The sequence below is a fragment of the Tasmannia lanceolata genome, unplaced genomic scaffold (genome assembly GCF_043159265.1).
Source record: "Tasmannia lanceolata isolate RefF3 unplaced genomic scaffold, GAP_Taslan_0.1 ptg000020l, whole genome shotgun sequence".
Taxonomy (NCBI): Eukaryota; Viridiplantae; Streptophyta; class Magnoliopsida; order Canellales; family Winteraceae; genus Tasmannia; species Tasmannia lanceolata.
The window spans coordinates 9,798,016-9,811,162 of record NW_027518697.1 but is presented as its reverse complement, the minus strand read 5'-3'; the positions used below and the strand labels follow the sequence as shown (position 1 = coordinate 9,811,162).

General features: G+C 37.6%; 1 protein-coding gene across 4 annotated transcripts; it reads right to left on the bottom strand.

Annotated features, from left to right (window-relative positions):
* Positions 1 to 768: 768 nt before the first annotated feature.
* Positions 769 to 11,855, bottom strand: LOC143854145 (TATA-box-binding protein-like). 4 transcript variants are annotated; one of them, XM_077363961.1, is made up of 10 exons: positions 11,577 to 11,854; positions 11,332 to 11,438; positions 5,533 to 5,620; positions 5,315 to 5,386; positions 2,459 to 2,509; positions 2,301 to 2,345; positions 2,098 to 2,190; positions 1,827 to 1,928; positions 1,656 to 1,729; positions 769 to 1,226 (listed from the first exon to the last, which is right to left on the bottom strand). In XM_077363961.1, coding segments are annotated over exons 2-10 (603 nt in total). In that variant the 5' UTR covers positions 11,409 to 11,438; positions 11,577 to 11,854; the 3' UTR covers positions 769 to 1,225. The 4 variants fall into 4 exon arrangements, with proteins under 4 accessions (XP_077220076.1, XP_077220077.1, XP_077220079.1 ...); XM_077363962.1 differs by having other exon boundaries at positions 769 to 1,156; XM_077363964.1 differs by lacking the exon at positions 1,827 to 1,928 and having other exon boundaries at positions 11,577 to 11,855.
* Between the last annotated feature and the right edge of the window lie 1,292 nt (positions 11,856 to 13,147).

Below are 13,147 nucleotides of genomic sequence, written 5' to 3'. Positions count from 1 at the left end.
TTTTTTTAATTTTTTCTTGTTGGAATTGGATTAGTTCTATTAGTTTTTTTTTATATACATAGAAATGTTGTATTTTGCAAGAAATTTGAAGAGCTTAGAAACATGGACAACCCTTTCTTGTATTGAATTTTTTTTGTTTATGGAAGCATGTGAGAGAAAATAATGATCATGTAACTCGGTACTTAAGGAGGCAATTCATTGTTCCAAATAAAAATGTATAATTACTTGAGCAACGCTAAATAGTAAGGCCTACATTCCTTGAATAAATTTTAAGTGAAAATAATCTCACATTGATCACTAAACACAACAAAAAGGTTCTAGTAACCTTATATCCAGGGATTTGCTAGGGGCCAGAAGGCATTTAGCGGAACAGCTGTTGCATGAGAGCACATCCACCTCAAGATTGAGGAGAAAATATGCTGAAAAATGAGCCTATGTGGCTGCTCTCTCATGCAACAGCCGTTCCACGAAATGCCTCCACAAATCCGCCCCTTTTGATTACTTAGGACACCCTGCAGCAGTGTATCAGTGAGTGTGGTACTTGTGTACCTCACGTCAGAAGGATTCAATGGGGCTGATTGCCACGTACACTGCTCCTGGGTGTCCAAGTAATCAAAAGGGGCGGATATATCACTACCCAAAAACATATACACTACCTAAACTGGGATTTTCCCCCTCTGCTTTCCAAGGACTTTTCATGCTCCTCTCATACCCACCTAAACCTTCTCGTTCTCCTCTGCCCAACTCTTACAACTGGACCCACAAATATTCCATGAAACATTTTTTTTCAGTTGCCTAGCATGCTCTAAATTGAGCCCAAATGCGAGTTTTAGGGTGGAAGAACCCCCTATTTTTGTAAGAGTAGAAACTCTGCTTCACCCCCTTCCATCCACATATAATACAATTCCTTATATCGGTAATTAGAACAGTCTCTCTAGAAAAGCAGAAAGTACACAGGTTGAAAGAAAGAATTGTTCATCATCATCATCTGAACCTTTCCTCTGCCAAAACAAACTTATTTTGACAGAACGTAGGGCGAAGTGCTGTGGCACTGGACTAGTTGCAGCTGCTCATCGAAGCGATAAGAATAAAACCACCAAAAGCCATGGCACCCCATCCTCCGCCAGCATCAATTTTCTGATGGGTAAATCATCATCTATTTACAAAGTAAACATTTTCCATGTATCAGGGCAGTAACTTGCCGCAACCCAACATGTGCTCTAACTCTGTAAATTGTTATCCACAGAAATGAGAAATAAATTAAATTGGAGTCATATATAAAGGGTTGAGAGTGTGCTACAAGATAAGGACCAGATGTACATATTGGTGCTCAACAAGGTTTTTCAGTTTCCCAATATAATCATACCCTCTTTACCATTTTCTGGGAAAATCATGTTCCCCCCTTTAACTCAACCTGCATCTTGATCAAGCTGAGCTTCTTGAGTAGTTATCATTCAATTTTTGGTGTACTCATCAGATTTATTTTATTTTTATTTATTTATTTATTTTTAACATTAGAAGGCCAAGACACAAAGTTACACCATTTATAGCAATCTGAGCAAATGATTGGTCCGAGTTTGCTCCAGGAGGGGTTTCAATATTTAATCAAATGATTGGTTCGAGTTTGCATATCATCTAAGTTAAGAGTCACATACCATTGTTGGCTTTTCCTAAATTCTGTAAGGACTGGATATATGTTCTCAAAGGCTGTGTATGTCTCCTCCCTCACCTGGATTAATATTAGAAAAGATGAACCTGATTTATCAACTCCCAATAAAATAGCAAATAACAGAGTTAAATATGTCATAATGGAATAAATATGTCACCTTAGCTCCTGTCAAAACGATCTTGCCTGAAACAAAAATGAGCAGCACAATCTTCGGTTGTTTCATCCGATAGATCAGACCAGGGAATAATTCTGGTTCATACTATTAGAAACAACCGACATGCAGGTGTTCTCAAAATAAGAAGACCACACGGAAAACCCATAAAAAGATACCAATGCTTCTAATAATAGTAATAATGAAAATAATATGCAAATAGCAACCATAATTTCATGTAGCACATCATGGTCTTGTGCATAGAATAATAACTTACACTTGAGAAAGCACCATGAGAATATGCAAGGCCTTCAAGTCTGATAGGAAATTTGACATCACAGGACCCAACAATGTTCTGAATCTTGAAATCCTATAAAACAGAATAGTCGACATTAACAGAAAAAGGAAAAGGAATATAAAAAAAATGATAGATTCAACATAAGAGAAGAAGTAATCATATCATAGTACACAACTAAATACCTTGAATTTAGCAGGAAAGCCAAGTTTCTGAATGATGCGAGCATACTGAAAAGCAAAGATATCACGTCAGATCAAAATCTCTTCGAATAACACTTCAAGTTGGGGTTTCTCTAATTCTTTATAATCATATTGAGATGATGAATTGCCAATCATCATACCTTCCTCGCTGCCAACTTTGATTGTTGCTCACTTTTTGCTCCAGTGCAGACCTGAAAATATAAAACATTTAGAATTTCCATTTGTTAGCAGTATGAAAAGATTCCCCAACAATGAATTTGATTTCTACTAGCTCAGACAATTAGTTAGATGATGATAGCTGTTTCTGGAAAGGCATTCAGGAATAGAAGAAAAGATAGTAGATGCTCAGAGTCAGACCAACAAAATGATTAAAATTCAGTGAACACAGTAATGACGAAATTAAAGGTCTTCTTGCATCCTTGACGACACAACGTCAATATGATTATAATGCCAGTCACGAGAACAATAGTATAACAATGAAGGTCAGCACCCCACCTTGATATAACATGAATAGAACCCAACCAGTTATTTTTCAAGATATTACTAAACCAAAATTTTCTGAGAATGGGGTGGATCTGAGGATGTGGCTCTCTGTTATATTTTCCGCTCTCCTGAATGGGAGTCTTATGAGATTGTATGGTAGCTCAAGTGGGCATCCGATAAGGGGATCTGCTATCTCCTTCAAGGAAAACCATATCGGCAAAATGTGACGATTTTGTGGGGTCCAATAGAATTCAGACCCATTTATAAGCACCTGCAAAACTTTTGCCTGATACGGTTTAGTATCAGCCATATCGGTCAATACAGCACCATATCGGTGTTGTAAGCATGTTATTTTTCGTGTTTCGGGTTTGCATCCCATACCCCATTTTTTTTTTTTTTTTGGCATTTGTACTTTTTCACGATTTTCAATAGGATTATGCGTCATATGACCATATCCTACTAGGGTATTCCACAAATCAAGCAGATATCAACAAGTAAAAGGTGAATTCATGGAATTAGGGACTTTCTATGTTTAAGATAAACAATATAATTTTTCTGTTTTGAACAATGGATTATTTGTAGATCATCAAAGACATGTTTGATTCAATGGATATGCATGTTTTTGGTAAGATCTGATCTGATGATACTTGGTGGTTATTTATGCATATTTTATGTTTTTCCCGGTTATGTTATTTTTTATAATTTTCTATGTTTTAATATATGTTTCGTTTCTTTGTGCACTGTTAGATGCTTTTACATTTTACATATGTTGATTATTACCCCTCATTAAGCAAGATATACATATCTTTCAGGATGATCCACTTCTCTAATGGTTTATATGACCATTTTGTTAACTTTTTAAGTTTTTTTAGCTTGATATGCATTTGTCATCATATTTTCATTTTTTTTCTTTATATGCATGCATAAATGTTTTAGTTTTTCTTTCTTTTACTTTTTTTTTTGCATGAATTTCTTATTTTCACGGTATGCTAGATTGTAATGCCGTAGTACTTTTGTGTAAGTGTATGTACCCTACTACCTTGTGTTGTGTGATACAAGACATGTGTAATGTTGGATATGGCCTATGCAGATATTTTGCCCTTGATCTCCATTCATTTTCATATTTATGGGAGACGCCCTTGGTGGGAATTTTTGCTTGGCAAATTATACAAGGAGCATCTGAATGGAGCGAACAAACTTCCAAGTATTTAGGTATAAAATCAGTACGACTTAGCAATTGCAAAAGAAAATAAAAGTTGTTGGTCTTTCCATGTAACAAGTGTATAAAACTGATATGGATCCTAATATTGAAGTATCTAGGTAAGTTAACCACCACTTCTATTGAACTGCCCTGCATAAACAAAGCCATCACCCCATGCATGAATCCAAAAGTGAAGTGAAAACTGATCATATGACATAATTTCAGCCAAATCCTCAATCAAAATATATACAAAAAATATTTAAAAATAATAGAATATTAGAGTAGCAATCTTGCTCCTGATCAACATACAAAGGCATGTAGAATGAAATGTCTGAAAAAGGTCGCAGTGCTTTTAATCTACCAGAAAGAAGGAATTAACTCTTCTAATTGTCAAGAAACTTCCTTGTTGGGTCTATAACTCTATATGTTAAACTCGTCTAAATAAACTTGTTACTAAATCATGATATGAAGTTTAGAATTCTGCTATGAAAAAGAGAATGTGTTTTCCTACACGAATGCAGAAGAGACAAGAAACAGTGCCAAAATCTTAAGGACATATTTATCTTCCAACAAAATCACTGAAATACCCTCATTCCAAGGGTAAATTTTCAAAAAAATAACATGTCTAACGATCTCTGACAGCCGGGCAAGCTCAACGCCAACTGGAGTCTCTCCACCTGGAATTAGATTTCAGATTGATTTTCTGATGGCCAGCTGACCACCTTTTGCTGCTCTCTTATGATGCCGTGTTGGTTGGGCGGAGAGACTTGGGTAAGCCTTGGTCTCTTCAACCTGCAGGTGACAGCTTGCAGGTGATGGCATTGGTTTGAAAATCTAACCCTTAAATGAGGGTATTTTTATCCTTTTCATACTTCACTTTTGGTACGCATAAGCAAATTTTGGCATCAATTTCGCTCAATAGAGATCCACTTACTGCAACGGTCTTGTGAAAAGGACAAACTTATGCAAGCCAGAATCTATACAACATAAAGACATCTACAAACAGAATTCAAGGGGTTCCACATTGTGTTAGGCGAGTGCACTGCTACCACCAACGTCAATAGGCAGACTTAAATTCCACCTAAATTGACTACCTTTTCTTTGGCTTTCCTGATAAAATTAACCAGGCAGATCGAAATAGAATTGGCCATATGACAAAAGAGAAATTCTAAATGGAAGCCAGAGAAGATTTATAACATGAAGAGCAGCAACAGAACAAATGAGAGGCACAACTAATGCTTCAAAACAATGTCAAAGCGAAATGAACTAAACAAAACTAAGATGGGATACCTCTTAGATTGAATCAACTCACCATTTTCCCAGATGCAAATATCAAAGCTGTAGTTTTTGGCTCTCTTATCCTCATGATAACAGCAGCAAAACGCTGTATGATGAACATTTTGATTAGAAGAGTCGGCACCATCAAATTTGTCAGAGGATATAATGAAATTACCATCCAATTATGAACTAACAGGTGACTGAATCTTAATACGTATCCTATGAGAAAGGAAAATTCGTAACTGTTCATACCTTGGGATTGTACTCTGCATTACGGGCTTGCAGAGCTATGGCCTTAAGATCCAACTTGCAGTCCAAATTAACTGTTGAAACGATGTTCCTGGATATTCAACCAATACCATATAATCTATCATTGGATAAAGTTTGGCACACCACACAATTACATACCGCCTATACCTTTTAATAAGAATTCTGAGAATATATCATCTAGGATTTAGATAGAAACCAAGAAAAAAAATGCAATCAATGGTTTAAGGAATATGCAAAAGATCACGAAAACATGCCATGTTCAGTCTCAGATGCTCCCTCAACTGAACACGACAGAAAAATACACTCAGATGACCAGTTTATGTTGCATGGCATGTTTCAGGTAGGTTACTATCTTCTTTTTATTATTCAGAATAACAGAACTACCATTTGTTTCATCCAAATACCAAACGATCTGAAGTCCTACTAACAAGAAACCACAAAAACTCCAAATGACTATCAAAGATGTTTTTACCAAAAATGCATAATGACATATTGTGACCACGCTATGGACCAATGCATAAATAACAAATGTGCTATCAAACCACCATAATTTCCTGAAGATCAGCAATATTGCCACCAAGGAAAATTGTTAAACCTGCTTCAACCATATGTAAATCAGAGGAGAAAGAGGAAGAAGAGAAACATATAAGTCTTGGAATTTTGATTGATGATAATAATGGGGCAAAGCCCTAATACAGTGAAACATATGGCTGAAAGAGACTAATTAGAAAACTTCCATTAATGGCACATACACCAAGACCTAAACCTATCTGTGTTTTCTAAACTGATATGATTTCATATAAATAGCAGCTCCACAACCGAGACAGCCATGGAAAAAAGAGTACAACGATAATAAGAGAACAAAACAGAAGATAATCTACAATACTCAAGGGGGTGAGAAGTCAAAAATCTACATCTCATGTATAGTAACTCCTGCACAAGCTAATCAGTCTGCCTCTCTGTTCGCCGATCTCCTGACGTTCACCAAGTGACCCCACACAAGATCCAGAACCTCATCTATAAACTTTGAAAATCTCCAGGGGTGAGGCAATCTCCCATCCGGGGGTGAGGCGATCTCCCATCCAGCCATATGATAACACCTTAAGAGAATCACCCTCCACCACTAGGTTGTCCAATTCACTCTCTGCGGAAATTCTTATTCCCTGTAGAACCACCCTCACTTGATCACTCACTTCTGCCTCATTAGAATCCTTCATTCCAATAGGACCTGAGAATGCCCATATGGTGCTACCGGTCTCATCTCTAATAATACCTCCTATGCCCGCCGGACCAAGGTTGCCCAAACTAGAGCCATCAAAGTTTAACTTCAGCCGTCCAGGGTCAGGGGGCTTCCGCCTAGGAGCAACAATCTCCTAGCACTCCTTCCAGCAATGTCTAATGTCTAAACCCAAATACAAATTGAAGTAGGGAAGGACTTTGGCCCTGGAGATGACTAGAGATATAATCCTTGAAAAAGAGGAGGATGCACTTTTGACAACATTCTTGAAACTGCGAGCATTCCTCCCTTTCCAAAGGACCCATATGGAACAATACTAGTTTCCAAAGAACCATACCCTTGATGGACCACAACGCAAAGAACCAGTTGTCTAGGAGCTCGGAAATGTGGGCAGGGAAAACCCACGAAATTCCAAACAAATCAAAGATTTTAGCCCAAATCTCCGAAGTATACCTGCAGTGAAGGAACAAGTGGTCCCCTGATTCGCCCACTTCCACGCATAAAGCACAGTGGTCAATTATGAGCATTTGACAACGACGAAGATGATCAATAGTCTATATCTTGGATTGGAAGGCTGTCCACCCAGATCAGTAGACTCTATGGGGGAGCCGATATGTTCCAAACTCTGGATAGATTGGAGGTAGTAGAAGAGGAAGCAAGATGGAGGTAGAAAGATTTCACTGAGAAGGTTCCAGAGGCATTCAAGATCCACACCCTTTCTCTCTGCCTTCTTTCCCAACATAATAGCGCTCCAAGAGATGGATTAGAGAGGCTACCCTCTCCACTTCCCTTTTAAAGAAGTTTCGTCTAAGTGCCATATTCCATGATATCCTATCTTCTACTCTCTCAAAATAGTTCCGCACCAAAGCTTCCGGATTGGACGACACTGTAACAATGTTTGGGAATCGATCCATCAGAGGCTCTTCAGAGCACCATTTGTCATGGCAGAACTAAACTCTGTCTCCCATGTATACTCTATATTTGATACCTTCTTGAAATTTGTAATTCTATCTCAAAATGTCCCTCCAAATCGTTGAACCAAAGGATCTGTAAACATCAGAAATCCAGTAACCAGTTCTTGGATCATACTTCATTTCAACTACCTTCGTCCAGAGATGGGATCCTTCCTCACCAAATCTCCATAGCCACTTCCCTAGCAGCGCTTTATTGTCCAGAGATGGGATCCTTACTCACCAAATCTCCATAGCCCCACCTACTTTAATAGAGATATGTTGGGTGATTTTTCAAAGAGGAGTGGATGAATTTTTTTATTTTTTTTCGGAGAGAGCTGTAGAAAACGTTCAACAACCTTATATAATGTGTGTGGTTTTCTATTTTAAAGTTTTCATATATTTTTCCCACGGTTCTTTTCAAAATAGAAAACTAGTTTTTTAGTTTTTCCAATAAAGGAAGCAAAATTTAATTGGAAATCTTTAATACTAATTTGGATGTGTTTCCCACAAGTAGAAATACGTTTTTCTCCTTTAAAAAATATTCCCAATTGGTTCAAATTAAATTCCTAAAAAATCTTCTAAAATCTCTCCTCCATTCTCTCTTTTTCCACTTTCTTGCTACAAAGATGCAGACCGATTTTCAAGCCTCTTTTTGACTATTAGATAGAAGAATCTAGAAAAGTCATAAACTACGAAGTTGTAGCCCTTGGAAAGATCTTTCCGACTACACCATTTTGTCCTTGGCCTGCATCATGCCTGTGATACTAACTCATAATGATGGCAAAGTCATTGACCCAGGGGGTGGTTAGTGAGTTATAGCTGTTTTAGTAAACTGCTAGCTCTTTAACTTTTTGAAATTAAATAAACACTTGTTATTTAATTCTCCAATTAAATAAACTTAATTCCTCATGTCCAATGGGATGAAAGCTCCACCGTAATTTTCTATAATTCCCAAAATTCCTCTAAGTTAACAATTAACTCTTTTAGGAATTCCATATGTATCCTACGGTATGTATACACCAAAGGAACTACGTAAATCCTTTCCCTCGCATCAAATGCAATGAATATAGTCTGTCCGTGCAATCCAGTAAATGAGGGACCCATATCCAAAAGATATAAATGAGTCATTCGAGTTGTGAGTGGGATCATTGCAGGGATCCGACGGTCGATTCTGCAGAACCCAATGATGGGTTCCACTACGATCTAGCTCTGTAGTTAACAACTATAACATCAATGGATCAATGGCCTCCATCGAGACGTAACCCTGAAGATGAATGTCAAATCATCATACCCCTAATCACATCTAATATGTGTAAGTCATTTCTCCATTCCACATCTACTGAGTTGAGTTCTACGGGGGTGGGCATCCACTACCCCTGGGCCCACTCATGGTATACCTTCCAGTCATAGGATGCATTTGGAATACTCAAATAGTTAATTGTTAACTACGAGGTATTTTGGGAATTATAAAAAATTAAGGATGGAGGTTTTATCCCATTGGATGTGAGGAATTAAGTTTATTTAATTGGAGAATTAAATACAAGTGTTATTTAATTTTAAAAAGTTATAAAGCTAGCAGTTTACTAAAACAGCTGTAACTAACTAACCACTTGGCCAAATCGAGTGTGTTAATATTCATTGGCAACATCTTTCAAATGGCTTTAACTTCTTAGTTTATGACTTTTTCAGATTCTTCCATCTAATAGCCCAAAAATGGGCTTGAAAATCGGTCAACAACTTTGTAGCGAGAAAGTGGAAAAAGTGAGTTTGTAGGAGAATTTTATGAGATTTTTTAGGAATTTAATTTGAGCCAATTGGGAACGTTTTTCAAAGGGGAAAAGCGTGTTTCCACTTGTGGGAAACACGTCCAAATTAGTATTAAAGATTTTCGATTAAATTTTGCTTCTTTTATTAGAAAAACTAAAAAACTAGTTTTCTATTCTGAAAAGGATTGTAGGAAAAATATATGAAAACTTTAAAATGGAAAACCATATACATTATATAAGGTTTTTTTTTTTTGAAATAGTAATATTATAAATGATGGACATTATATAAGGTTGTTGAACGTTTTCTACAGCTCTCCAAAAAAAATTCTTCCTCTCCTCTTTGTTTACATACCTCCTTCCAAGTGACAAGGTACATCTTGTAGTCCACACCTCCCCACAAGAAAGTCCTTTGGATTTGCTCAATTTTATTAATCCTGATTGGACATATAAAGATGGGCAGATGGTAACTGGGAATATTGGGTAGCACTGCTTTAATCAGAGTGATTATTCTTAAGCGATACAAGGTTTCTCTTCCAAGTGAAGTCTTCTATCTACCCTCCCTACAATCGAATCCCACGCTCGCCTTTTGGGGCGGCCGATACCAAGGGAGACCCATATATATAGTGGGGAATTCATCTGTCAGGCATCCCAAAAGGCTTGCCAACCTAGCTTCCTCTATGTGAATACCGAACCATGACTTGCTCAGGTTAGGTATTTGGCCAGTCACCACTTCAAAACATCGAAGAATAGACTTAAGCTTTAAGATTTTGTCTTCATCTGCCATGCTAAAGATTAAAGTATCATCTGCAAATTGAAAATGAGATATTTCCAAGTTCTTCCCTATTTTAAAGCCTTCTGTCAACCCACTGCTTCTTCCTTTTCTAGTTGAGTTAGGAGTCCTCAGATGTTTGCGAATTTTAATTGAAGAGGAAGTTTGTTATTAATCGAGGAAAAAGATTTGGTGGCTACTAGATTAGGGATCTCATCAATTTTAAAAAAATCGTGAGATCTAAGTCGTGGGTTTCCTTCTTACATGAGGAACTCTATTAGCACTTGTTTAGAGTCTTAGTTGAGTCAGGAGTCCTTGGATGTTTGAGGATTTTAATTGAAAGAGGAAGTCTGTTATTAATCACGTAGGAATAAGATTTGGTGGCAACAAATTTAGGAGTCTTATCTATACATAAATACTCGTCGCATATGGCCGTCTGAGTGATGTGTTTTGAATGAATAAAGTAAATTTCTCCCAGCTATGGTGCACATCCAGATTAGAATAAGAATCATCACGGTAATGATCTCTCTCTCTCTCTCTCTCTCTCTCTCTCTCTCTCTCTCTCACGCACACACACACACACACACACACACCGAACCTAAGACCTCCTAACATTCTGCTTTAGCTTGCACCTGCACCTACGTGCTGCCCCTTCTCCAACCACCACCATCAATCCCTTTCCCCTTTCCCTATCAAGCTTCGACCTACTAAGAACCACCAATTATATTTAAATATTTAGAGACCTCTATGAAAAGGATCTGAGTGATTGAATGATCATCAACCCATTAGAGTAACCAGCTTATCTCATTACTGAACATGCAAAAGCACAAAACCATCATTCAGCTTTTCAGTGAAAGAATTTTTTTTGGTAGGTAAGCTGGGATCGAACCTCTGAGCTCAAATTACATTGGCCAATCCTCCATCTTTCTTCGATAATGAAAACTAAATTAGCCCATTAAGATTCAGAATTTGAAACCCATTTCACTAATTAACAACAACATCAACAACAACATGTCAACCTCTTAAGAAAAAAACAGGAGTGGAAAAAAAACTCACTGGAGAGTGGGAACAATTCCAGAAGGATGCTTTGAAAGATCCACTGGTTGGCTCCCTTCCAACACCTGATCACCCATTTTTTTCCCCTCCCTCCTTCAATCAATCAACTGAAGAGAAAAAAAAAACCCACAAATTCAGATAAGTTTCTCCAGATTTTACAATTCCTTTCCTTTCCAATTCTCACAAAATTAGACCAATTGTTTTCTTTCTGGTATGCGAAACTATAAAATTGAGGTCTGACCCACCTGGATCCAGGTCCAGAACCCTAATTGCTTTTAAGAAAAAGAATTCGGAAGAATGGGATAGAAAAGCTACGGGGGAAGAGAAAATCGAAACCCTAAAAATATAAAAGAAAACAAATGTTGGGAGAGGATTATGAGTGCTACGGATAAAAATTTGTTCCGAAAATCAGATGTGGAATGGAATTTCAGTGGGTTTTGAATACAGAAATCCGAGAGAGAGAGAGGGTTAGGGTTTCTTTTATAGGTTTTGGGTGAGAGAGAAGGAAACGGGAGGCGTATATATTTGGATGTGGTTGACAATTTATAGGTGGCTTTGAGAGTTTACAACAGAAACAATCCTAGCCGTTAGATCAGCGAAGGTATCTTTCCCAAATTCTTTGTTTGGATTGCAAGGATTTTATTTTTTTTGGAAAAGTTTGGAAAAGAAAGACTTTTACCAAGTTGTGTAAGGGAGCAGGCTGAGCAGCCACGTAGGCTCACTTTTCAACATATGTTTTTTTGTCTCAGTCATGACGTGGTTGCTCTCTCATGCAATAGCCGGGCCGTGAAATGCCTTCTGCAACAGTCAATAGGAATTCCAATGGAAGAAAATGACAAAATTACCCTTTATCTCAAGAGTGTTAGGCGTGGCATCATGATCTTCCCACACCCCCCTTCTTTTTAGGGTTTTTAAATGGTGTAAGCATGCATAGTTAAGTATTTTTCAAAACACCATAGGATCATCCAAACAATGTAAATAGGTTGTGCCCCCAACAATCATTTCCATAAGATGATCCTAGCCTTCCGATCTATAGAGAAACTGCATGTTATGGAAACCTTCATTGATTGGAAAGTTAGATCATCTTATGGAAATGAGTTTATTTACGTTGTGGGCCATCAAATGGATGGTTTGGATCATCCTATGGTGTGGGCCTTACACTACTTTTTGAAAATAGTAAACTAAATGGGCTTACAACAAATAAAAAATTATTGTTTTAAAATAAGCTACTTTGCACACGAATAATCAGTCAATAATCCAATCCTAACACCCAATCTTATGTTATTTTTGTTGTTAGATAATCCAATCCTAATTTGCACATGAATAATCAGTCAATAATCCAATCCTAACAATCAGAGGTGGAAATCAACGAAGGGTGCAACTTGGGTTGGGTAAGGATGAGCTTATGGTAATCATCGAATTGGAATCAATCCGAACCGACCTGAGCTGCATCGTGTGCACCACATTATTTCAAGCATGTCTCGTGATGGGTGCCATTATAAAAACCAAGGGCTGTGGAGATATTACTCCCAGCCAAACTCAACCCGAACCCGAACCCAACCCGACCTGACTTTTTTTGCAGGTTGAACCCGACCCGAGTTGCACCCCTAGTAATTGTCCTCACAACCACCCAACTTAAAGTTTGATAACCATATGTAAGATGAGTGGGAGCTATGCAGAAACCTCCTCCTTAAACCGTAAACCGCAATGTGGACACCGTATCTTGTACAACAGGCAATCTATGTAATATAAAACCTAGGTTTCTGATGATGACCAATATGTTTTGAAGGGTAAAAAAAAAAAACACCTAGGTTGC